Here is a 26,280-nt window from a genome sequence, read left to right on the forward strand (position 1 = left end):
TCAATTTTATTCCAGTGAAAACCTCACCTTTACTGATGTATTCAATTGAAGTATTTTATTGCAAAGAGACTCTTTTATTGCAAAGAGTACCCTGTACTTTGGGGATTTAACCCACTGTGAGTGATAATTAGCAGATCTATTTATTGATACCTATTGCAGTAGCTTTCTTCTGAATGTTGTAAGAACTGGGGATGAAATTATTTAAAAGCAATCTGCTCCTCTCTAAAATGAAGTTCTGTGATGTAATATTGCATCAGTATTGCCTCTGGTACTGTGGCTGCTCAGTATCTTGTTTTCTACTAGAGTGTAAGTAAATCCCAGCTGAAAATTATAAACTTGTTGTTTGACTTCATTTGCTAGTCCTCCATACCATTAAAAAGTAATACAGGTGAAAAAGTTTTGTGTATACAAGAGTAGGATTTTACATGGGATCAAATTAGGGTTTTGGGAGGGGGTTGAGGTTTTCTAAGTTGACAAGTGCTAGTGCAATGCTGCAGTGTGGGGTAGGATTAAGTTGTATATTGGTCTAGAGGGGTTGGGAAATGTACCTGCTAGAATCAGAAAGAAGTTCTGATTCAGTCTGATTACATTTGCTACACTTAAAATTACTTTAAAGCAGCAAATGACTGGGAACTGACCTGTGTTCCCATGCTGGTATCTGGGGTTACTCCTGAATAGCCAGTTTTGAACAGCATTATTTCCTTTTTGATGCCCACAGACCTGCACAAAGGCACAGCACTACCACTGTCTCTGCTTGATTTTATTTTATATTGGGTTTGTAAAGACTGAGTATGAATAAAGAAACACTGATATACAGGCCTTACTTTCATTAAGCCTGACTATTTATTCTCCACTAAGCTACTTGCCTCATTTTCTGACAAGGTGCATCAATTTATGGAGTAATCTAAGAATTTCTCATTGCTTTGACCATCAGCTTGCTCTGGTTTTACATCTGCTGCATCAATGATTCATTCCAGGTAATTGCTTTTGATTTTGTTCCCAACTGTATTCCTGTATAAAGCACTGTCTCCTCATGTGTAAATGTCAGCAGGGTGTTCTCCTCTGTTTGGCATATTTTACTTCAGCCAGGCTATTTCAATATATTCTTGTTGTGTTTGAATCAATAGCAGGCTACTGGTGCTGCTGCTGATAGATTGAGTGATCTCAAACATGTATCTCCAATACAGGTGGCTGGCTGTCTTTAATAGAAGAATTGGAGGTGAGAGCTGGTCCCTCCAAATTGCTAAACTGACAGGCATTATGCCCTGGGAAATAATTAGTGGCTTTACAGGAATAGTAATATTCAGTTCTTTGAGTTTAATCAAAATCTTTCTGCTGACCTCTGAAGGGTTTAGATCAGACTGTAGGGGAGATTAGGAGGGGATATTTAAAAAAATTTTTTTCCCCAACTATTTTAAGTGACAACCAATTGAATTCTTAAAAAAGCCTGCATACAACTCACACAAAAAAAACAAACAAAAAAAAACCACCCGGCCAAATGCAAGGCAAAGTGTTTGACTGAGAGGCAAAACCAGGGATCTGTGTAATTTCCAGCATGGATCCTTGGGCCTGAGGAGTGTTTTTTTCCCATGACAGCTTGGAATTGCTTAGCAAGGCCCATGGGCCCTTCTAATCCATGTGGAGCTGAAAGAGCTTCCCTCTTTTTCATTTGCTCTGCATCTACTCCTTTTTTTTACTTCCTCTTTGCACAAGACACATTAACTATCACTTTTCCTGTCAACTGTTGGTCTTTCAGAAGAGAGTGGGGTCCTTTTTGTGTAAAAAAGGAGAGAATTTGTGCCTGTATCATTAAAATTCCTCATTGCCTTTTCCAAATACCCTTCAGCGCTGTTTTTCTCCTCTTTTATCTATTGCCTTAAGAGGCATCTCAGATGGACTTTTTTTAAGGCCATTCCCCTTGCCAATGATTAGAGGAAGAACATCACAGTCTAGCCAAGAGCTGGCTTTGCATGTCTTGCTTCCAGTGGGGACTAACAACAAGGAGGAGGGTTACCTAACACCTGAAGGCGTCCCATCTTTACTCTTTCATATAAGAGGAGAGCTCTAAAATGCTCCCAACTGGTGGCATGGGGGGATGAAAGGAGAGGTCAGTCTTTCTCCCCCTGTATAGGTTCTCTCAGTGGATCAGGGCCTGGCAGGCCTTCAGACCCCTGTGGGGATCAGGAAGGATTTAACTAGTTCAAGGCAGGCAGGGAAAAGACTGTGTCTCTTAGTGTTGCTCTTGGTGGGTCATCTTTGGTAACTTCCCCACAGGATCTCAACTTTTTTTGAAAACAAACAAACAAACCAGTCCTTGACTTTGTGTGCCTCATTTCAACCCTTTGCCATGTAAGCTGTGGACAGGAGTGTAAATATTCCGCAGCTGTTCATTCTGAACTGTGTTTGATCTGGGCTCTGAGCATGTAACATTTTGTCTTACAAATGTGCCTAAGACCTGTCAGTTTTTCTCCCCACAATCCACATGTTTCTGAAATATCCATTAACTCGCTGGCTTCAAGAAAGGAGGGGGGCTCTCTTCTCTTAGATTTGTCTTGATCTTTTTTGATTTTAAAACTATCATCTGAGGATGAGGCATTACAACTTCTAATAATTACCTCACATAGCTCAGAATCTCTTCCTGAGGTGTACTGGAACTACTGAATTCCCGGGAAGCTACTCAGCATCCTTTGGTGATGGGCAAAAGGATAAAAAAAGGAACCAAAACAGTGTAGGACATATAAAATTGGCAGATGAATAAGAAAGCTTAACATTTTAAAGACTTCAGGTATTTCCTTTTTATTTATTATTTTTTTAATCTTATGGTGTAAATCTGGTACTTTTCCCTAGATTTAATTTAGTAATTAAATAAATTTTATTTTCTTTCTTAGTATCTGGGGCTTAATATACACATGTATGAAAATAAAATAATGGAACTGTACCAGAGATTATTTCTGAAGAACTTCAACAAGACATGCAAAGTCCTGATGTATACTTGGGATAAAAGTAACATTTTTTTTATTATTTGTAAAGTTAGTGTTGTCTCTCCCTTGGCCACGTGGTGTCACTCTGGCACCTCGGTACTGGCAGCCATGCAGGGGGGCAGGGAAGAGGAGAAAAACTGAATCTCCTGGCTCCATGAAAAATTGAAGGGTATTTATTTTCTGGTAGGCAGCCAGGCTGAAAATAATATCTGAATTGAAAGCCTTTCATGAAACATCTGGGCAGTTAAATTTTGCAAACTTCAAATATGTCCAGTACCGTACTGTCATACTGATTTCTCTCTTTACTGAAGAATCATTTAGGCTAATGCACAAAAGCTTCTGTAAACACCATTTAATATTGAAATTAATGATCAAAATTATTATGCTTAATAAATCAACTATTACAGGAATGCCAGTCAATATAGTTAAACTACAACAGGCTAAATTTGCTATGAATTGCCCACAGTGGCCAGTTTTACAGTGGATTTTTTTGGGAGTTTGCATGCTTAATCTCCAGGTTTTCTATTTGGGATTTGATACGTGTGTGCAAAATTTGGCCTGTGGTTTTGTTTTGTAGTCTGTCATTTTTTTAAGTACCTTTTATAAGCTTGACTAGATTCTCTACTGGTAAATAATGGTAATAATAATAATAGAGTCACATAAATAGCAGTCGAGAATCTGGTCCTCAACACTGACTTCAAATATTATTTTTCCTTGTTGATATGTGTTCTCCTAAATGCAAAAGCTAAAAGCAGAACTATGTCAAATACTTCCTAGATGACTCCATCTGCTCTTAGAGCCATGGTCATACAGACACATACCTGGTAAAATTCACCCCGGTGCTGGTAATGAAGCAGTACGATTTTCTTCTCTCAATGTACAGAGTGATGTACAGCTAAATAACCATCATATGTTTACACTAATAATTCTGTTCACTGAGCTGCTTGAGGCAGAAATTCAAGTGCTAATGTATAGGAGCTGTACTTTGATAGTTATTCTTGGAAATGAAAAAATGCACTAATAATTTCCCAGTTCTCATTCAAGTACTCATAATATAGTCTAGGTAAAATTGAATTTTACACATAGCAAAAGATGATGAAAAATGTCAATACACAGCAGGTGTCCCTCTCTTATGCCATGCAGACTTGTGAGAGTACTTGTTCTGATAAGTAAGGAAAAATACTAAAGCAGCTGCTTCATACCGCAGTGATTTTCAAAGAGATGTAAAAATCACATAACATATCAATCAACATATCAACCTCCATAAGTAACATTAATTTTATAGACAGAGATTAAGCACAAAAAAAAATTAAGTTTTTAGCAGAATCTGTCATTGACTTAACTCAATGAAGAGTTAAGAGAGAAACCCTAGCCAGGGACTGAGTCTGTGATGTAACTTACCGCACCATAAGCCAGGATGTGCTCCTTTGCACCAGGAATGATAAACCTCGTGTTCAGGAGGTTCCGGATGGCTTGCAATGAAACACACCCATGGTCAGCTGCAGGAGAGGCACTAACAAGCACTACAGTGCTTGAATGACCCTGTGCTGGGGGAGCTTAAGAGAGCACTCAACTTCTTGCTGAAAAGCTACCTGAAAGAAATCTATGGACAATGCTATTTTTTTTTCTTAGAAAATTATTAGATGTATTCTAACTAAAGTTATCAGATGGCTACTGCCATGTACAATTAAAACTAGACTGGTCCCCTTGAAGAAAAAAAAATAGAGAAATACAGTAGAGTTTCATTTGCTCTCATGTCAGTAAGAATAATAAAAATATCTCTGATGTTATGGTTTGCTGCTGTCTTGGTGTGAAAAGACAGGTGTCTGCTAAGGAAAGCAGAAACCTCCCTTGAAACGGAAAAATGTAAACCACTCCCCCAGCTCTAAATTATGATAATCTTGAAATCAAGGGGCTCTCTCAGGCAAAGATACAGGAATAAGAATAACACTTCTTTATTAGGAAAATAAAAGTAAAAATGCAGTAGTACAAAAAACAAACAACCCAATCCACTGACAGAGTCAGAATACAACCTGACACCCTGTTGGTAGCAGTCCAATTAAATGGTGGCTGCAGTCTTCCTGGAGTGACAGATGTGGTTCTGTTGAAGCAATGATCCTGCAGAAGGGTGTAGTTTTCCTCTGGAGGTCTAGTGGTGTAGATGGCTCCTGTTTTCCTCTGGGAATCCAGTGGAGAAAGGCAGTCTGTGGTGTTCAGAGTCTTTGATTATATCCAGGTAGGAATGCTGGGCTCCTCCCCCCTGGCTGGAGCATTTCACAATGGGATGATGTAATTTCATCAGTCATGTAGTGAGACTGAATGGCCCATTAAAAGAAGATATCCCCTTGGAGAGAGGATGGGTCATGGAAGAGATAAAACACACTGCCCCACCTGCTTTCAACAGATGGTAATAGAATATATACTTCTGGTTACACCTTACATTGCAACCCAAGACAGGTGTAATGAAAAAATTACACATAGCATTTTATTCATCTATGTAAAATAATTTTTTTGTTTAATGTTTTCTTAGTTATGAATAACCCTGACTTAGAAAAAGACAAGTTCATGGTTAACAAAAAGCAGTGCTTGTGTAGGTTTTCCCCTTCTTCAAGCTTTGAACAAGAATCAACTTTTTTAATTAGGTCTCAACACCTTTATATTGTCATTTGAACTGTGAGTACTCTGCATACATGTAACAATTACTTTAAACAAGGAGCATTTGCAAAGCAAATGATTGTGTTTGACAATCTCTCTGCAGCCAAGCAGCATTAAAAAATTGTTTTGCTTTGGTTCCATTGCTTGTTTGATTGGATTCCTTTAATTCGTAGGATAGGAGTAACTGGCCTTGAAATCCATTTGATGTTTTGAAATATGGGGAGTATCTCCCAGCTAATGAAAGCAACAGGTTCAACAGATGTGCTTTTATACCTAGGGATGATGGAGTGGGAATTTGAACTTTGGTGTTTCCAGCACCATTTCTGCAATTAGTTTTGTGTGAATGTGGCTGTTTGCCTGAGAGAAGCTAAAGCAAAGTTGCAGGCTCTGGGCCTTCCATTGGTAGATCTCACATACTACTTTTCCTCCTGAATGTGATTATTACATTTACAACACAACACTCAGCTGAAATGTCAAGAAAACTGGAAACTAGTGTTATCTCCAGCAGAGAGCAAAACAAACACCTTCCTGCAGTGTGCTTTTCCATGGCCAGACTCCAATTTCACATCAAACAAATCTAGCAAGTGACAGGTCACAACACATGCCTTTAAAATACCAGAGGAAGGAAAGCTTCTTCAGCAGCAACCAGATAAACAAATCCCCAAAATTCTGAACAGCCTCAGAGCATGTTAAGGGCATACCCAAGGCTGTTTTCAGTGCAGTAGCCAAAACACAACCAGAACTAGTTATTCTGCAGTCATTCCTTGTGTTAGGACAGGGATTGTCCTGCTGTCTAGATCTTAAGCCCTGTACTGATTCTGTTGCTCCTGGTCTCCTGGGGAAAAAACAACCAAACAAACCAAAACTAACATGCTACTGCTTTACAGTTGCTTGCCAAGATTGAGGAGGAACACGGAATAAGATTACAGGCTTCCTTGATTTATCAAAGGCATGGTCAAATGGAAAGGTTATTCTGGGACATGGTACTACCCTCAAGCAGCTGGCCTATCCTAGGGGATATGTGCTGTTAGCCTATGACAAAAGAAAAGTAATCCAAGCTTAGTTCTTACAGAAAATATACTTTAAAAAACACCCAAAAACTAGTCTGGTCTAAGTAACTGAACATTCAGAAAGTTCCCTGACCAGCAAGAAATCTTTGAAGAAGATTTCTTCAGGTGAAATTTCTCACCATCTGGCCCTACAATTTCAAAGTGACAGGCTCAAAGCATTTGCCATGGTTTTGACAGTGCTTGACCTTGCCATTTTAATAAATTGGCTTCCAAAGGAAATATTTTTCTGTTCAGTGAATTCTCTTTGAAGGGCCCAGAAAGACTTTCACCTATTGAAGAGTTTAAGTCAGATTTTCAGATTTGATACTTGGGATTGTGGGGAAAAAAGCATGGGGACTCACAGAAAAGTTTCAGGCTATGGGAGCATGGTGGTTTTAGCTCTATCTAAAATCACCCAAGTACTTACTCATTCTTTGCTGTGTGATATGGATTAGGAGAAGGGCAAAACAGGATTAAAACATAAAAGGAATAAAGAAAGTTTATTAACAGAACTACAAGAAATAAGAAACCAGAATAAAACCCCCAGAAACTTTTTCTCCCCCCCACCCAAACCTTTTTCCTTTCCCAACTGAGGGAAACCTGGCATAGGGAAACTGTATAGTTGGCAGTACCAACTATACAATAGTCTTTTTCATCATTCTCTGTAGGGAGAGGAGTTTTCTCTTGTCATTCCATGGAGAGTTCTTAACAAGAAACAGTTTTCTTGCTGCTCAGAAAAAGCTCTGCCATCATGCCTTCCTCCCATTTTCACACCACTCAGGTGTGTTCATGGACCATGAACTCAAGGGGTATTATTTTAAGGATGAGTTATTTAAAGGCAAAGGTTCGCTTCATCTGTTTCTGTGATCATCTCTGGGAACAGAGGTTCTCTTCTTCCCTGCCGCAAGGAAGGGGTCTTCATCAACTCTCACTTCTCCCTCTCTGTTCAAGCATCTCAGCCTCTCATAGGATCACAGCTACTTCACCATCTGCTTGGCTTCATCAATGGATGCCTTTGCTCAGATCTAGTTTGAATACTCCATTCCTCCCAGTGCTCTTTCATGAATTACAGGAGTTTTTTAGAACATTATTGTCCCTCTCCACGGCTCTACTAAAAGAATATTTCAGCTTATTAAAGCATCTCCTCATTCTTCCATCTGAGGCTTGACTTCTTTCTCTTACTGACCTTGATGTTTCGCGTTGTCTCTTTACACGTTGATCGCTCTTGCTTTCCTTACTCCAGAGTAAGTCTGCAGGTCTCCTCTGTGTAGTGAAAAGGTAAAATCTGGCCCAAGCTGTCCAGGCCTTCATGGTGTCGGAGTTCAGGTGTCTCTCTCAGCCCGGACTGGACAGGGACGGTCCTCAGCCTGGAGCTGTCTGTGTGGGCTATGTGTGTGTGTGGGGCAGGGGGGTGGCAAGAGGATATTGGTGAGATGTCAGCAGCCATGGCTCAGCCCAGCCCACGGCCAGGGCCCCCCCTGGGGAGCGCTTTAGCCACCCCACTGGAACGGGACCCGGAGGGTTTCCCAGGAGGGCCCAAGGGAGAGCCTGGCCCAGCCCAGGGCTGGGGGAATCCCCTCAGTCTCCATCCACCGCCTGGGAGCTGCTGGGTTCCGGCCCAGCCTCCCCCCTCAGGCTGCATAGGCTGCGGGGGAGAGCGGGCCCAGCCACACCAGAGCTCCAATACCTTTCTAGAAAGGCCAGAAAACAAAGAGGACAAGGAATTCCCAGGTTTGGGTTTAAAAGGTGGTATTCACAAAGGTGATCTCACTTTTCAGTGGTCCAAAATGCTGTCAATCTCACAACTGGCTAGCTTATTGGCCTGATCTCAAGCAGAGAAGAAACTCCCAGCAGCCTCTTTGAGGAGTCACTTCCGTGGATAATTCCCACTTTTTTTCCTAAATATCAGACTACCACAGGGAGTCATAAATATTTGTCATTAAAGTAAGTGAAGGTTTATCATTGTTACTTTATTGTTTTTATTATTTTAAGGATTTCTGGCTATAAAATTATGATCTATATGATCTCAATTGGCTCTATAAGACCTTCTGACCAGATAAATGAATCAAAGTGAGACATCAGTACTGGAGGCTTAATGTCCTGTGTGGCTACATGAGGTAATCAGTGTGTTTGCTCTAATTTAAAAGGCTTCTTGTTTCAGAGAACTGGTCACAGTACCAAGCCTGACAGAGTTCAAGAAGCATTTGGATAATACTCTTGGGTACATGGTATGATTCTTGGGGTGGTGCTGTGCAGGGCCTGGAGATGGACTCGATGACCCTTGTGCATCCCTTCCAACTCATCATATTCTGGGATTATGTGATTTTAAAGTCTCTAGGCCACACTAGAGGGACTGCAAGATAAATAGCCTCGCTGTTACAAGAACCAGCTGTACTTGATTGTAGCTTGTCAGCCTGGATCTGCTGGAAGAACACAACCACTGCCTTGTGCAAAGCACCTCAAAAATTCCACATGCCACACTGGCCCTCTGCAAGGGCTCTGAAGGGAGGGTGTGAGGCTTGGCTCAGTTGTCCCCATCTGTGTGCACGGACCCCAGAGCTCTCTGTTGATGGGAGCAGTCAGTCCCAAGGCCCACCTGGGCTTGTCCCATGTCCAACAGCGGTGGGCTTGGGAGGTCACTTCCACAATAAGCAAAACCCTGTTTGCAGTAACAGGGGCTGGCAGAAGCAGGTGAAGGGAACAGACCCACATTGGTTTTATAAAACACCCATCGCTTTCCTGGCAGGAGGCATCTCTCCTACAGCAGGTAAAATTACAGCCCTAGGAGTGTTTACCTGGGACACAGAACAGATTGGCAGAGCATCCTCAAGAGCTTCATCATGCTGAAGAAAACACACAGCTCCAGAGATTCTCAGATGGACACATCCAAAGCATGCAAGTATCTCCAGTAATTTCTTCATATATTTAGTCACATGCACCTATTCCCTTCAAATCCACAAGCTGACACCAAATGCAGTGTGTATGACATGAGCAGATCTAGCAGCAAAGAAAGGCTTCTCAAAGGAAGGGGTGAACCTCTCACATCTATGGGAGGTCAGGGAGCAGACACAGAGGAGTCTTTGCCTTCTATTGTGCAAAGGACAAGAAGACTGAAACACTGAAATCTTTCCTCACACCTTGCTGCCTGATGGAACCAAGGAAGAAGGGTTACAATTTCAGGAAAAATTTAGCTGCAGGCTGAAAGTGAAGCAGCAGCACACACAAAAGGATTAAGCACCACTATCTCTTTCTCTTGTGATCAGCAGAATTCTTACCTTTCTTCTTCAAGATCCTCTGAGGAGATACCCTCCTTGAGTTCCAAGTTCCACATTTTAGACAGGGCTGTAGCAGATGACTCCACAAAAGAAAAACATGTCAAAGCTTATAAGCAGGTTTACACTATGATGTAAAAATATTTTTCATTCAAATTATTTTCATTCTAAAATGAAAGCAAGAAGACATCATGGCACTTAGTAGAACACAATTTCAGCAGAAAAAAGATGGATATAGCAATTAAAACCTATGCTGAGCTTAGTAAATTAAAGCACACTGAACTAAAGCCCAGGGGAGGAGCAAGAGGAGGGGAGGGGCTGCAAAGGCTATAAAAACTGAAGGAGCAGCGGAGGTGCTCATTCAGAGCTTGTTGCTGGAGGGTGAAAGAGGAGTGATCAGAGGTAAAAGAAGTAGAAGGGAAACTGCTTCATGCTTCTTGGGCTTAAATGGGGCTTTTTCTTCTGTTATGTATGAAGTGTAAACTGGAGAAAGAGATTTTTATCTTCCAAAACCTATAGGAATGATGTACATAAAATCTTCCATCCCATGGCACTTCAGTGGTTGCCCTCTCTTAGTAGTTTAGGTCTGTGTTTGTTTAACCTGTATGTTTGCTTGTACACTGAACTAAGGGTTCCTTACAGCTTCTTCTGTTGAGTTCTGGCATCCAGGACTTCAGCTGGCTTTTGCTGAGGTTGGCTTATACTAGTTCATAACACTGCTGGATGCCCCTGGTAGGAAAATAGTTGTAAATTCCCACTGTCTTTGGACTTCAGTCACTGCTCCCTGCTGCTGTACTACACTATTATGCTAAAGAAAGAGGTGTTTAATTAAGGAATAAGTAGCAAAACATCTAATAACTGTAGGGATGAACTGCCATGTATGATATCTTGACCACAAATTCCAGCTGGTCACTAATAGCAGAGCAAATGCTTTGCTCAAAGCTGTAAAAGGGAATTGTTGTTGTAGCTTTATACAATGAGCGAGGACAAGTAGGTGTAGGGCTCTGTGCAGCTCATGTACTTCCAATTAACTTCCATAGAGTGCTTTTCTATTACTTTTTCCTTATTCAGGGAGATAATCTACCTACTTAAAAGAGGTGTTGTGGTGCTAATTAATTAATCTTAGTAATACGCTTTTATAGCACTGCCTGCTCAGCTATGGAAAAGTAAGAGGTCAGCTACTGCGATTGCTTGAATTAGGCTTCCAATAGCCCATTCAGATTTTCATTTACCCTCTTCAGATGTTGTAATGCATTTTTTGTTTGACACTTCTTCCTCTTCTCCTGGAAGTCCTTGCATCAAGCAGGTAAAATATTTCAAAACAGGAAGGGAGCCTTCTATTTCTGAAGGAATATGATGCTCTTTCACAACCACAGCTCTCTTCTAATTAGCAATGGAAAGGCAGATTTCATCTGAGGCAGGCTCCAATACCTACAATTCAGCAGAAAGCAGAGCTAAGAGGAAGCCATCTGTGCAGGTGGCACTCATCCAAAGGGAAGGGTGTGAAGGTTGTCCTAATGACTCACCTGTGGCCCTGCCTAAAGAGTTGCTCCAGTACTTCCCTGCAGCTGGAGGTTAGATTGTGATGGGATAAAGGGGAGGACCTGGAGCTGAGTGTGTGCATGAGGCTTGCAAAGACCCTTCTCAGCTAAGGTGAATCTGCTCCTGAGGATGATTCTGCATGTAATAACAAGGCCTGGTTTCTCCTCTTGTTTCCTACCATGAACACTTCAGCCTCCTTTAAATACTCTTTTCCTTTTTCATCCTACCAGTCCAAATGGCAGTAAGTGTAACAGTACTACCAAGGGCATAGTCTGCTGAAAAGGATGCCAGTGAGGCAAGGCAAGGACAGAAGGTGCTATTCTCCCTGAACTTTAAATCCTCTGAATCTGTCTTTAGCAAAAGCTGTGGGTTTTGTTAACCAGATTAGTTTAATAACAATAGACTCCATATATACTCCATTGACAAATCTAAGTGTTGCACTGGCGTCTGCGTGACTCTGGTACCAGGCCAACCGGGGGTTGAGTGGAAAAATGAAATAGGGATGGGTGCAACTGGGTTGCCTGAAAATAAAGAACTTTAATAATGCATAAAATAACAAAGGAACATAAGCCATGCACAGTATGGGATCAACCTCAGAAGACAGAACAATGGGACAAACATAGTAATATATATAGTAGGGTTGAGGGTACAGGGTCCAATGAAAAACAAGAACTGGAAACATAACTATATATGGAAAATGTATCCAACCAATCAGAAACAAGAAATAGAAACATTGATTCATATAGAATGACAATGTTAACATAATTCCCATGATCCTGTTCTTCTCACTGTAATTTAGCTAGATGTTTTCCCTCCTGCCCTCCTGCTTTTCACAGCCTTAAGTTGATGCCTGTCCTGTGTGATCAGTCAAAGCCTGTCCCCTGTCCATCCCAGCTGGCCTGACTCCCACATATAGATGTTCTCGCTAAAGTCTGAGTCTCTGTTAAAAAACCCTGGTCCTAAGCTTCACATAAACATGGCTCTCAGCTGAACCTGGGCACTTCCCAAAGGTATTTATACCAGATCAAGTGATGTGCTGTGACTGAAATCTGTTTATCAGCGTATCTGGGAGGAGTGTGTTGCCTCTTCATCCTTTCACAAAAAATAGTGAGGACTGGGCAGTGTCTGATGGCTGTGACTGTGCCTTGTTCTGTCCTACCTGAGGTGCTGTACAAGCCCTCAGTCACTGATGGCATTTGCACAAAGACAAGTGTAACTTTAGGTGTGCTCTGATGTGAGCACACACAGAGCTAGATTTAATCACACTTGTTGCCCACACCTTATAGTTTATAAAAAGCTTATGTTCCAAGAGGGAGGAGAATGTATGGAGAGGAAAGAATCACTTCAGTTTTAAAGGCAAGAGTAGACAGAGTTTAAACTTCTAAAACTATATATAAGAAATACATGGAAAAACATATGTAACTTAAACTAAGGGCATGGAGCCAGAAAACCAAAGGACAGCACCTCAGAGGGGCAGTTGCAGTTTGCTGTTTAAAGGGCCCTCAGCTACTCTGGACAAAAGGGAGAAGCTCCCACTACAGGGAAGGTGCCAGGCTCTATTGTGTCTGCTGAAGTTGAGAATTGAACGGGTGTGAAGTGGCAGAAGTCAGCAGGTCTGAAGTCTCATTTCTAGGTGAAAAATTGCATTGTGAAAGCAGAAAGCTACAGTAAAAAAAAAACCACAACACTGATCCACTAGTCAGGAAAGAGCTCATCAGAGACACATAAACACAACTTCACACCCTTCAATATATAAACCACTCAACAAAATAAATTATGCTATGCTGGCAAAGTAGTAAAAGGACTTAAGAAAATTGAAAAAGCTTATAGCAATGAAGGATTATTCCCAGTGCAATAGAAGGAACGTGTATCACACTAAGTGACTGTGCTTTGCCTGTGAAAATCAGCCAAGTGAGGAAGAAGCAAGGCTGATGGCAGAAGTGATGCTGGATGCTGGACACATATTTACCTTGGTTCTCTGCAGTCAGCAATAGGCTCAGGGCCATACTCAAGGCAAGACGTATCTCCCTCTTTCTCTACTATCACTGCTCACAGAAGGGATTTCTTTTGTTTATATGCTATTGTGCAGCTCTAGAATTGGAAATGGATTAATTCCCAATGGGCAAAAGGGATTCCTAGAGAACAGGGAAGTGTAGGTGACCCTGGGGATCACAAGAGCTGAATCTACAGCATCATTTAGGGTGCTTGGTTAGGGCAAAATTATTCAAGATTATTTAAAATCTGTGGCAGATGCTATTTGTGCTGTGTATGCCCATATGATTTAGCATCATGCAGAACAAAAACCAGCGTTCACTGAAGTCTGAGGCCAGATTTCATCATTAAGAATATTGGGCAGGACTAGTATGTCTCACTCCCAGGAGATGATGCCAGGGTGTGGCTCCTGTGCTCAAAGGAGCAGTCTTTCAGTTCCACAGTCACTTCATGGATCTGACCTATTTGGCACACAACAATATAGGAACATTACAATATTCCAGGAATAGATAGAAAGAATAGAAGGATAAATCACTTTGCTTTCCCTTCTCCCCTTTCATGGGCTGAACCTGAACTTGCCATCAGGCAAGTGATGAGCTCCTGAAATGACACCCAATAGAAGCCCAACCTGTACAAATACAGGAGACTCTGTTGCAGCACAGGGAGGTGAACAGCAGGTTTGGGTCTTTGTAGTGAGGCAGGAGAGTCCTTAATCACAATCTCAGGAACAGCCACAAGCAGATGACCAAAGGTCTGCTCTGCCCTGGTTCCTCCTTCTGACAGTGGCCAACAGCAGATGCTCCAGGAAGTATAAAACAGAGCTAAGTACAAAATTATATTTGTAGTATATTCCCAACTTTCAATGCCTTGGGTTTAAGTTCTGAAATAGAGGTGATGATCTGTATTTGATAGGTTTTTTTCCCTAATGGTTTCTTTTGGGAGCTGTGTAAGCTTCCAGCCCGTGTTCTCTGGCAAGAAATTTTGCAGCTCAGCAAACACTGGTGTGAAGAGGAGCTCTTGGCTGTGAATCTGCCTTGTGCTACTTTTATTTGATCCCATCCAACTGTCATGCTAATAGAATGCTTAGTTACTCCCCGAGAGCCTTTCCACCTTCCAAAAGTTTGGGGTTCTCCAGTTTCCACATCAGGCTGAACACAGCCTTCCATGTACTACAGATGCGTGCTTTCTTGACTGTCTAGAAGGGCTAACTCTTCTTGAGGAGCCTGCTGGCTTCCTGCAGTATGCCAGTGAACAGAGAACTCAGAACTAATATGGAGGTTGTGCCAGTCTGCCCTTCCTGTGCCCAGTTAAAGCCTTGTCAAAGAATGAGGATGCTCAGGAAATGCCAAGTGCCCATGCCAATGGTTTTGACTTGGTTAGTGCTTCAGTTAGCTGATGCTAAATCAGAAGATGATGGTATAGCTGCTGAAGGAAAAACAGGAAAATGTGGTGACTCGATTTTAGTCCCTAGGTATTGCAATTGAGGATCTGTCAAAAAGGAATTCAAAGGGATCTGTCTTATACTTATGTGTCCCTGAAAGAAAATAGCTGATGAAGCAGTCACAGAGAGAGCAGTTGAGCCTGTATCTTACACCTGACAGTCCGTTCAAGCATTGATTATGATCAGTTGAGCACCTAAAGGAAAGGAGAGATTAGAGGCAGATCTTGATAATTTGCATGACCCTGGCAAAACCAATTCTGTTTCAACTCTGCTAAATAATAGAAATAAGAATCCAGAGACCAGTCTGGTACAACTTTTGGATTCAGGAGGTGAAAAGTGTGCTGGAGTGGTTATGGGCGCTTGTGGATGCTGGACAGCTTGCCAAGATGTGGCTTAGTGAATGTGCAATAATTCCATTCAGTGCAGGTGGTGCAGTGAAAGCACACTGAACTGCTGTGTGTTAACCTGCTGCCATCAGTGTCACCTGGATTTATAATTAGTATTTACAACAATAGCATTAGAGTATCACAAGAACTTTCAATAATGGAAGGTGATCAGCATGTAACTGTTGCATAATATGTTGGGTTCTTAGGTAGGCTCATTGCAAAGAAGCACATGGTTATCTGGGAAAAGCCTCCCTCTTGCACTGAATTCTTCCCAGCACTTCTAGAGCAAAGAGATGAGCACTACTAGGTCAGACCAATGATTTGTCTGTCCCTTACACTGTCTGAGAGTGGCCAAAACCTGACGCCCAGAGAAACAAAGAACAGCATGAGCAGTTAGCCACAGCTCTTCTGCAACCCCCCAGCTATTTGTTCAACTTTGGAAATTGCTCAGTCAGGCATGTTTTTCTATGCATTTATTAACTCTCAGTAAACTTCTCATCCATGAACCTTTCCAGGTTACCTGGGAACTTGAAGCTCTTCACACCCCCAGTGTCATGTGGCAAGTTCTTTAGCTTGACTGCTTTGCATGGGAAGTCTGTCAGGGTGCTGAAAAGCAGCTGAAAGTGCAGTGGATTAGACTGTTGGATATCTGTTCAGTGTCTGGGTACCAGATTTAAGGAAACAATCTTTTGAAGCACAAGGGACAATGTAGTTCTAGGATGACACTCCCTGACCAAGTCTCTGCATTAATGGGCTGGGCAGGTGTGCAACGTCAAAACAAAAGCCATTGAATCCTACCCCTACAGCTGCAGCAAGTGCCTGCCTTTTACAGATGCATGGCACATGTGCTCCCTGCACTCCCACTCAGTGCAAGGCACAGAACACTTCCTCGAGCCCTACAGCACCTACTGTAGTGCCTTGCCAATTGCCAATTAAATAGCAGAAAAAACTGAAGGTGAATAATTTCATGGATTTTTACAAACTCCCAGGAAACAGCCTCCTTGCCCCTCTGTTCAGCTACAGAGGAGCTATCGGTTCTATTAACAGGAAAATTCTGCCCAGCAATGCCTGCACTGACATTAATTCATGTCCTCACCTTCAGACATACTGGAGGCCTAAGCAGAATGGAAAGCAAGTCTTTAACTTGATTACCCAATTATCTTGAGGTAATAAACCAATAATCTTTAGATACAGTCATTTTTTAATTTCTTATCCCTCCTATCTTCTTAACAAATAGCTTCCGCAAAACAAACCTTGCTATGCCTACAAGCAAGCAAGCAAGCAAAGAGACCCTCTGGAGCAGATAAAAAACCCCATTAAGAGCAGACATCAGTCTACAGCTCATTACATTTCATACCCTGGAGAGCTGAGAAGGGCAGGGCTGTGCAGCTATGGGAGCTGCAGCACCTGCCAGAGCTGCACTGGGCTCAGCAGGCCAAAAATCACCTCTGCATGCTTGGACTTTGCTGTCCTTGGCCAGCCAAAAGGTAGGCAGAGCAAAGCTGGTGAGGACCTTCCTCAACAGAACAGCCTGAGGGAGTCATTGGAAGATAAGCAGTACGTGTGTGAGTGGTCAAACCTGGTTTAGGCTGTTTCAGAGTCCTGTTGGATGTCTTACAGACTGCAGGACTGGTGACACTCAGTTGCATTCCCTGCAAAATAATGCAGCTCTTCCTGTGCAGGGAGAGCTGTCCTGTACCTGTGTTCGGGGTTAAGTGTCCTTCTTTTAGTTCTGGCTCGCCTGTGGAATTTTTACCCATTAGTTGTGTGGGGAAAAAACCTGAGTGCGGGTACTTGGTGGATAGTTGAGAAACACAAAGAGTTCGGCAGCGCCCGGGGTGGGAAGGGGGCAGGAAAAGGGGAGGGCGAGGACGGTTTGGCAGCTTCTTCAGCTTCAGAGGAGGACACTTTGCTGAGAGCTGTTGCTGCGAAGAGAAGGGAATTCGCCATCACCCAGACAGAGCTGCTACTTCTTCTCCTTCTTCCCTCTTGGTTGGTGACCTCGCACCCCCTGTCCTGCTGGGACATGTGGCAGTGCCAGCCACCGCCGTGGAGCTGTTGATACACCTCAGCCACCGGCCCAGGATCTCAGCTCATCCCTGCTGATACACCTCAGCCACCGGCCCAGGATCTCAGCTCATCCCTGCTGATACACCTCAGCCACCGGCCCAGGATCTCAGCTCATCCCTGCCGTTCCAGCCGGCTGTTCCTCAGAGCCCTGCAGGAGCACCGGGACTGCCCGCCCGAGGGGTTTGTGAAACAAAGCCTCTCCTCCATCCCTTCCCGTCTCAGCTGAGAAAGCTGTCACGGGGCCCCTGGTTCTGCTTTCTTGCTAATGCTGTAATTATTGTTGTTTGTTTGCCTTGTTAGAAATACTAGTAAAGAACTGTTATTCCTATTCCCAGATCTTTGCCTGAGAGCCCCTTGATTTCAGAATTATAATAATTCGGATGGAGGGGGAGTCTACATTTTCATTGCAAGGGAGGCTCCTGCCCTCCCTAGCAGACACCTGTCTTCTAAAGCCGAGACAACCTGTGCAAGAACAGGAAGGATTCACAGAGATCTTCCCACCCCAGAGAGTCCCCAGGGGCTCCTCAGAAACCTCCTTTCTTTAGTAGTTGTGGGAAAAGGCACCATCATCTGATTTTCAACACATGAGATCTGCCAATTATTTAGAAATTCACCCTAGGCACTCTATAATTGAAACATTTAAATGTTATACAAAGAGCACAGGGATCCACAAAATTTTACAAGTAGCTGTAATTGAGGACTCAGGAGAAATAGGTAGAGATTTTGTTGTAATATGTAGTGCATAAGTAATATTTAAAAATATTGGGTGGTGGAGGCAATCACACCTGATCATGTAGTCAGAATGACCAGCTTATATTTAATGACCAAGATGCGGATGTAATTATATACTCATAAACTGCTAGTTGCGGGGTTTTTTAATAACCTGTGAGGATGATTTGAATACTCAGTACTAATACCTGGAATGCTATGTAATCCTTATTATACAACCATAAATTAAAAAATATTAATCCCAATGGGGACTAAAGAATCCTTTCTTTTTTTTAATGTCAAAGGCAAGAAAATTTCTTATGGAAATCTTCACTGTGAAGTGTCATCACTTGGCTGCTTATCTAAAACTTTAGATAAGTGTGAGGGTGGGAGGTGAGACAGCCCTCCATGGCCTCAGACCTGTGCAACATAGAGGGATGGCACCCAGCTTGCTAATTCTGTCTAATGGCAAAGGCTGCTTTTCTTTAAAGCTGAAAATCAGAGCTGCTATCTCCAGGGAATATCCCTCTCCCAGTTTAGCATCTTCAGATGGTACCTAAAATACTCCTGTCCCTGCAAGTCACACAGCTCATGCCTGTGTGTTCAGTCACTCAGTCTCTGACTTTGAGTGTTTTTGCAAATTTGTTAATTTGTATTGTTTTTACCTTGAAATCTCTAAACAGGCCAGTACCTGGATGCCACAGAGCTTTGTTCCAGTATCTGCTGCCACTTGGAAGGAAACTGGAGATCCTTCTGTGTTGGAGTAAGGTCCTTGTTGTTCTGGAATATCCTTCAAGATTGGAAAAAAAAGATATATGATGTCCAGGAGGTAGTACTGGACATCTCTGCAGGCCAGAAGGCAGACTGTGGGGTACCAGTGTACAGGAAAGGACTTGAATGAATTAGCAATGTACTGTAATGTTTTTACTGTAACCTGTGCCCCCCATGCTGTGGGGGTGGGATGCAGGACTTTCCTCTTGGGAATGTTGCTGCAGAACATCCCAGTGGGATGTTGTAGCTGTGTGGCCTGCTTACAGACCAGCTGGTGAGGCTGAAAATTATGAAAGAGCAATCACAAGTCTGTTGTCCCATTCTAGGCTTGCCCTGAATCACAGCTTTACCTTTTCAGTTTTAATTTCTCTAGAGCTGGGATACATTAATAAAACCATTCTTGCATCTTCTAATGTTCAATTTTTCATCTTAGTCTCCTGCAGTCTTGATCCAAAAGCTTTTAATATTTATACCAGAAATCAGGGGTTTTATGTAAGCAGCAGTAAGGGATTTAGTTTGCATATAAAAATATCCAGTAGTCTCACTACTCTGGCTGTTAGTGCAAAGTGAATCCATGACATGGATTGTGTTCTCTTAGCCAAAGGCAAAGGCGTAAGGTAACTGACAATGAATTATCCTATTGTGGAGCCTTCAGGATGGGAATTATCACTGCTAACACACTGTCTTATCCTGCATACTGTGCACAGAGCTAACTTCTTTGGGAGATTTTGAACATAGGCAAGTGATAACGTGGAAATTCATTAGGCGGCACCTCAAAGCCCAAAGTGTGTGTGTGTGTGTTGTATCTCATCCATTTCAATGGGAATCTTGTCTGCAAGAGAAGGAAACTCATGCAAATGCTGTTAGAGCATTTTAATAGACCAAAAATCTAAGAGGATTCAGGAATGGCAAGCAGACACCTTAAAGACATCTCACTGCATAGTATGTACATTGGAATCCAACCCACAGTAAATAAATGCTGGCCTATCCAGTGACAAGAGTAGAAAGACTGTGATTTAAAAAGAAAAGACAGAATAGGGACAAAACTGTTGTTTCATCTGACAAAGCAAATCTCTTCACCAGACTGTAATCCTAAAGTCTGTAAGAATTGAAGTATCTCACCATCTTGGAGTTTGTGTACCAAAATTAATCCTATTTAGTACATTAGATCTTTATCTAAACCTCTTTGTATAGAGGATGAGAGACTTGACCCTGAGAGAAGGATTTCCAAGATGCCTGCAGTTGCTCTATCAGTGCTTGTTATTTGAACATAGAAAAAAGAAATCCCCAAATTTTACAAATCAAACACTTCTAGGCATAAGGTATTCTTGAGTGCTATCTGTAGGCAAGCTGCTGAAGATTTAGGACAATAAATCACTGTGCTGCTTTTCCTTACTCCCTGTTAGAACCATGCTTTCAGTGCTTAGAAGGAATTGCCAGATTAGTCTCTTCTACTAGGCAACCCTTCTTAACATACCCACATTTTTAGCACTGTCTAGCTTAACTTTGCTCACTTTGAGGCCTGATCTGACTAAAGTACTAACTTTACACATCTATCAGTTAAATAAGCTGTATTCAGGAAGGCAGTTGTTGAGGGTTTGCTAATAGGTAATGATGAATTCTGTAAGATGGTTGACAGCAAAGACAGTGAGAAAGCAGGGGAAAAAAACAGTGTTTGTATAAATTTTAGAGCAGACTGAAAACCTTACAGACATTCTGCTGTTTACCTACATTTTTCCTCCCTGTGTCTGTTGTGACCAATTAGTTTCATGTCCGTTGGGTAGTATCAGATTAATTAAATATTAGAAACCATGGGGAAAAGCGGCAAGAGGTTTGTTTTTCTTTTGCTGTGCAGTTTAACCATGAGTGGCAAGCACCAACCTTCCAATATCATATGCAAACTATGTAGGATTTCCTTGTGACATTCCCAACCATAAATCTAATGTGCTATGCAAGTATGCAAAAATTCAGTAAAATTCAATGAATGATAGCACAACTGAATGCTTACAAGCAGCACTAAAAAGGGAAGGATGCAAGACAAAATTAGGGACGTTTCTTCAAAGATCTAGGAGACAATTTGTAACTAAAGAGTTTTATTGACTTTTTTTTCAAAATAAAAAACACAAAATAACCACCAAGATTAAAGGCCATAGACAGCATTAACCAAATGAACCAGCCACTTGGTTATAGTAGCTGATAACTAGAATAACTGGATATTATTGCATATACCTCAGGTTCATTTATATATCCATTACAGTTTGGCAAGATTACAATCATACAGTAGCTTTGGTTGTGTAAAACCTAGTAGCAATATTACTTAAAATGTAACCGGTTAACATTTTATGACAATAACTATTTATCTTAGTCTTGACACGTCTTCTCTCATTCCATGTTCTTGTCCACAATGCCACTGACCAAGCATTAAGGAGACATATTTGCAACCATCATTCATAGCCCTTCTTTATCACCATGCGGTGATGAATCTCAGAGGGGCAGGTATCTCTCACTTGCTTTCCTCATAAAGGTTTGGAGAGCAGCCTCTCCTCCTGTTCTGGGTGGCTTCTACCACACAGCTGTGGTAGCCTCAGCTGAGCATGAGTTTGTGCAGAATGCAAATATGTCGAGGTGTTTATGGCTTTCAGGCCAAAGCCTTTCCTGACCTACAGTACTGGGGGGTGACTGTACTGCCTTATCTTTGGATACAGAGAGAAAAACACAAACAAACAAAACAAACGACTTTTCACATTGGTGTGCTGAGCTGCCAGCTGAGGACAGTATTAACAAACCTAATACACAATACTACCTTGGTTACAGAGTTGTGCCTGAGACAGTGCACAGGATTGCATGTGTATGTTCTACAGTCTATGTATTTTAGTTTTGGTCTTTTAAAAAATGCTCTTATCCTTATGCAATCTAGTATAACACTGCAGCTTTAGAGTAATGGTTGATAAAAAGTCATAAACATACAGACTATTTGGAAACACTGGAAGCTTTTTCTTGTTTTGCACCACTTGTGCAGAATTCCTGCCTTTCTGCCATAAGTCTGCCCCCAGCATTCTGGGATATCTACTTCCACAGGAAATATATCACTACTTAAAAATAACCTAAAACTCTCAGTTCTACCTGGGAAAAGCCATAAAAGAATTTGGATCAAACTGAAGTAATCTTGTGTGTGAAGACCCTTTCTCATTTACAAAATGCTGGAACACTAGATAACATCTACTTGTTTGTGCAGCCCTTTCATTTGCTTGCACTGAAGCAAAAAGGAATTCAGCATGAGGAATGGCTGCATGGTGAAGATCCTGCAGAACAAGGTAACTGTCATGCAGTAATTCAAATGCAAGCAGTGTAACTGCTTTTTGCATTCAGATCCATACCTGTATAAGGTTATAAATTAATAAGCCCTTCTAAATGATTTTAGAAATAACCTCTTTGATCTAGACATAAGAAACCTTCTGAATACTTAGAATCACTAGATTTCTCATGGCCCACATAGTCATAATTATTTGCACTTACATGGCAAATATTAGAAATACATTTGCCTGCAGTTGAGCAGGTAATTATACTATTATTCAGCTGAGCAAATATCAAGCACTCTATATCTTGCAGTTATTGGATCTTATTCTAACCCTTTGCTTTAGAAAGGGGAAATAACCATCTAATTATATTACCAGTGCACAGTACTTAGTTTGAAAAAGACAACCTATAGTAGACAACTAGATTTTTTCCTAAGATGACTTTTTATGAGATATTCTAAAAGCAGTCTTTTATGACTGAAGATTGTCTATTTCACTGTACTCGCATAGTAAAAATAGTTAAAATCTAATTACAAAGCTGCTACATGGTTATTTTGTGGTCTGTAAAATAAAATGGTATCCAGAATTTTATCTGAACAAAATACACTAGACAGTATAAAAATATTTCCCAACTGGAGATTGAAACATTAATGCTGGATTTGTTTGGGGTTTTTTTTGTATAAAAAGTAATGTAATAATGGTTGACATTTATCTGCTTACCAGTCAAAAATATACATATGACTTCAAGGAGCTGCTCCAGGCACATTTTCAGTGATCTTGTGCTTTTGACCCTAGCAGTAATAAATGTGCACGTGGAATACAGCTTCCTGAAAACCTGAACTGTATCTTATAGACAGTAAGACTAATTTCTGGCTATGGATTTCCACTTATTTGCTTTGTTCAGGCAACTACAGCAGAGGAATTCCAGAAACACCACTTCCGTTTTGAATGATGTTTGTTCAGTGCAACATCTTCCTTTTCTCTCTCTTTTTTAACTCGCTGGTAGTGATCTTCTTCCTTTAAATACCACACAGGTGGCCAGCGATGCCTCTCAAAATATTGTTGATTATCTGATTAAAAAGAAACAATGAAAAAAATCCCCAAAGATGCCAGTGAGGTACATAAATCCCAGAAACATCTTGCAAAGAGCTATGCAGCTAATCATTTATCCATTTTCTATGCTGGATTGCTTATCAAGGATTCATCCCATTTTCTCAAATGCCTTAGGTGTTAAAAGACTTTGAAAGCGGTTACACACAAGAGGCATTAGTTCACCAAAAAACTATAAAAAACAAGGTCTTTACAGAGTGTATTTTTCATTGCAGAGCCTGAAATGAGCTCTGTTCCTTTTAGCATCACTGAATTAGGTAAAGAACATGATGCTTCCCCAGCTATCAAGCTGGTGATTATGACCTTTCTTTGCAGATAAGAATTTATGAATGCTGTTCGAGATAGCACAGAGGTTCTGCCTCGTGGCTTAGCTCATGAGCTTATCTTTGTCTTTATTTTTGTTTAATCAACAGGGTGGGGAGAAAGAAGGGGAAGCCTGATGAAAACTGGTGGTTGCCCATACCTGAAGATTTAGCTTTGATTTCCTTGCGGAACTTGGAGCAAACACTATTGTAATTGGTGCAGATGTAGTGCAAGCACCAAGCTGCCAGCTGGTTAGCATTGTGAAACTGTGAAGAAAAACAAAGAACTTAGTCAATTTCCTGAGGTTATCATTCATTTTGCAGCCCCTATTAACAGCTAAAGCTAAATGGTCCCAGCAGGTGGGTATCTGGCCATTCTCTGCCAGGCATTCATTCTGACTGCCAGCTCTGATCTCAGGTTATAAACATGAGCTAAGTGCTGGCCACAGAGGATATTCTAACAGTACTTAGAGATATTGCTTCTGTCTCCAACCAAGAGAAGGAAATGAAAGAAAAATTGCCCTTCTTAAGACAAAAATGAAGTGAAGTGAGCTGCTTTCTCTTGGGAAGGGTTCAGTTCTGGTTTTGCAACAGGATTACATTGCATAGAGGGTCTCAAAAACAGCTGCAGGGAATCTTGCATGGTGGCCAGTGTTTTCATGCTACTTTTGTGCAGTGTTTTAGTGCTACTTCAAGCCAAGCTGCAGCTGACTCATTGTTAGTGTGAAATCAAGAATAATAAAATTTAAACAATATTTTAGCTTGTTCCACTGTAGCTGGGATTCTGCTGCATTTTGGGAAACAGAAGTGTGCAGTTTAACTGTGAGCTTGGGGGTTCTCTTTACAGTCCTTATTTACAGGACTCAGTTGAAATGCATTTGAACATAAGAAGATTTGCACATATTCTGAATTATCAGATGATTGACTTTAGGTAGCCAATTTAAGTATTCAAGAAATGTTGTCTTTGCAGTACAGATCTAAATATATCTCCAAGAACTGAACTGAAAAGAATGTAAGAATCAATCACCATTACAAAGCTGAACAGCTTCATTACATTGCTTTTCATGTTAGTGCACCATGGTCATGAGAACACGGAGCTTGGAAGTTCCACAATCAAGACAAACTAAAATATATATTTGAAAGGCAGCTTAAAGGATATTTTACCTCTGAACTAATGAAAAAAACCTTCTTTAAAATAGAAGATAAAACTAAGTTTTATTGTCAGTCATTTTCAGAACTGCAGACTTTGAGCCACTTAGCAGCAATGCTCAGAACCAGTAGGGAGCTAAAAGCAAGTCCTGCAGCTGACCAGAATATCTTCAGAAAGCTGTGTACACTGACCTGTGCCAGTTCCAAATAGGAGAGGACTTCTCCATCTATTGCAACGCCACTCATGGAGGCCTTTGTCAGCTCTTGCACTGCATGCTGCTCTGTTAGGGGAGAAAACTCATCACTCACAGGGGAAACAGTCACATTGCAAGGCCACATCATCTACTGGTAATAAAGAACCCAGGCAGCATGTTCTCCCTCCTTTTGGTGTTAACTAGCATTATGCAGGGGCCACATTCACACAGATATCCTTAGCAGGCTGAGATTGGGGGGGAAGTCAAATTCTGACCTTTAGAGCTGTAGCTGAAGATGTGGTTCATAACCATTTATAGAAAGACAAAGTTCAGCAGCCACTAGTCTCTCTCTGGCATGGGTACAATATTCAGTTTAAATTAGAAATATGGATCAGCTGTCTCCTTTCAGTCATACAAAGTTTTTAATCAACAGTGCACTTGTCACTGATTTATTAGAGAGTATACACACAGCATTGATAGAGAAAAGGCCACTTCAGGCCCTCTTTAGGTTTTCAGATCAGCAGTTCATAGGGATTCAGATGAAGGCTAACCAGCCCCTCCAACAATCACCTAATTTGGGATTTTCCTTGACCCTTTCCTAGAATCTTAAAAGTCTGAACATTTTTTTGGGAAGCATTGGCAGTTGGTTTGATACAGTAGTTGGCCATAGCCTTTGGACTCAAAATTATTTCATCAAAAATTAAATGGAATTAAATATTCTTAATACTGCATGTATATTTACATTTAAATTTTACATTTATATTTACATTTAATTACCTTAAAATACCTAAAACTTCAGCTAAAATATGTAAATAAAATCTGGCAATAAAGATTGATTGGTCAATCAGAACCAGTAAAGACAAGAGACACAGTCCTGATGCACAACCGAAGGAGAGCCAGGGTTTGGTATGTAATTAAATTTTGTCTAAATGTAGTCCTGTAGGTAGCTGTAGCTTTATTTCAGCTTTCTCTGAGTTTTGGTCTTGGTCATGTCTTCAGAACTATGCCAAATTACTGACATAGAGAGAAACAAATTAAACACAACAACACAACCCAAACAACCTCAGAAGTCTGGGTTGTGTATGGATTTATTTTTAAAACTTTAGTGGTATTCTAACCTGTAATTTTTCTTTAAATATGGAATTGAAAAGGTTTTCTTCCTGAAATGAGGGTTGAGTCCACATGGATATACCAAAATATCTAATTCCCATCTGATGAAAAGGAACCTAGACAGCATTTCTAAAAACATGATTATCTAGATAAGTTTTGAATTGGCTCAGTTACTCTCTTTGAACAGAAATATAAAGTGGAGCACCTCATTCATTACTTAATGGAAAACCCAAAGACCTTCCTGCTTTTAGG

General features: G+C 41.2%; 1 protein-coding gene and 1 long non-coding RNA gene across 5 annotated transcripts in view; both read right to left on the reverse strand.

The window, feature by feature from the left end:
- Positions 1-4,912: 4,912 nt before the first annotated feature.
- LOC147651957 (uncharacterized) lies at positions 4,913-10,259 on the reverse strand. The gene is made up of 2 exons (XR_015290249.1): positions 9,961-10,259; positions 4,913-9,830 (listed from the first exon to the last, which is right to left on the reverse strand). It is a non-coding gene; the product is annotated as an uncharacterized LOC147651957 (long non-coding RNA).
- A 10,684-nt stretch (positions 10,260-20,943) lies between these two features.
- The window catches only part of RHOBTB1 (Rho related BTB domain containing 1), a 50,839-nt gene continuing 45,502 nt past the window's right edge, over positions 20,944-26,280 (reverse strand). For all 4 annotated transcript variants that reach the window (XM_086901347.1, XM_086901348.1, XM_023930223.2 and 1 more), the window contains 3 exons: positions 24,917-25,005; positions 23,737-23,842; positions 20,944-23,233 (listed from right to left, as the gene is read on the reverse strand). In XM_086901347.1, coding sequence (XP_086757473.1) covers positions 23,064-23,233; positions 23,737-23,842; positions 24,917-25,005 — 365 coding nt within the window. In that variant the 3' untranslated portion in view covers positions 20,944-23,063. The remainder of the gene's footprint in view (positions 23,234-23,736; positions 23,843-24,916; positions 25,006-26,280) is intronic.

Source organism: Cyanistes caeruleus, chromosome 8, assembly GCF_971803275.1.
Source record: "Cyanistes caeruleus chromosome 8, bCyaCae1.hap1.1, whole genome shotgun sequence".
Lineage (NCBI taxonomy): Eukaryota > Metazoa > Chordata > Aves > Passeriformes > Paridae > Cyanistes > Cyanistes caeruleus.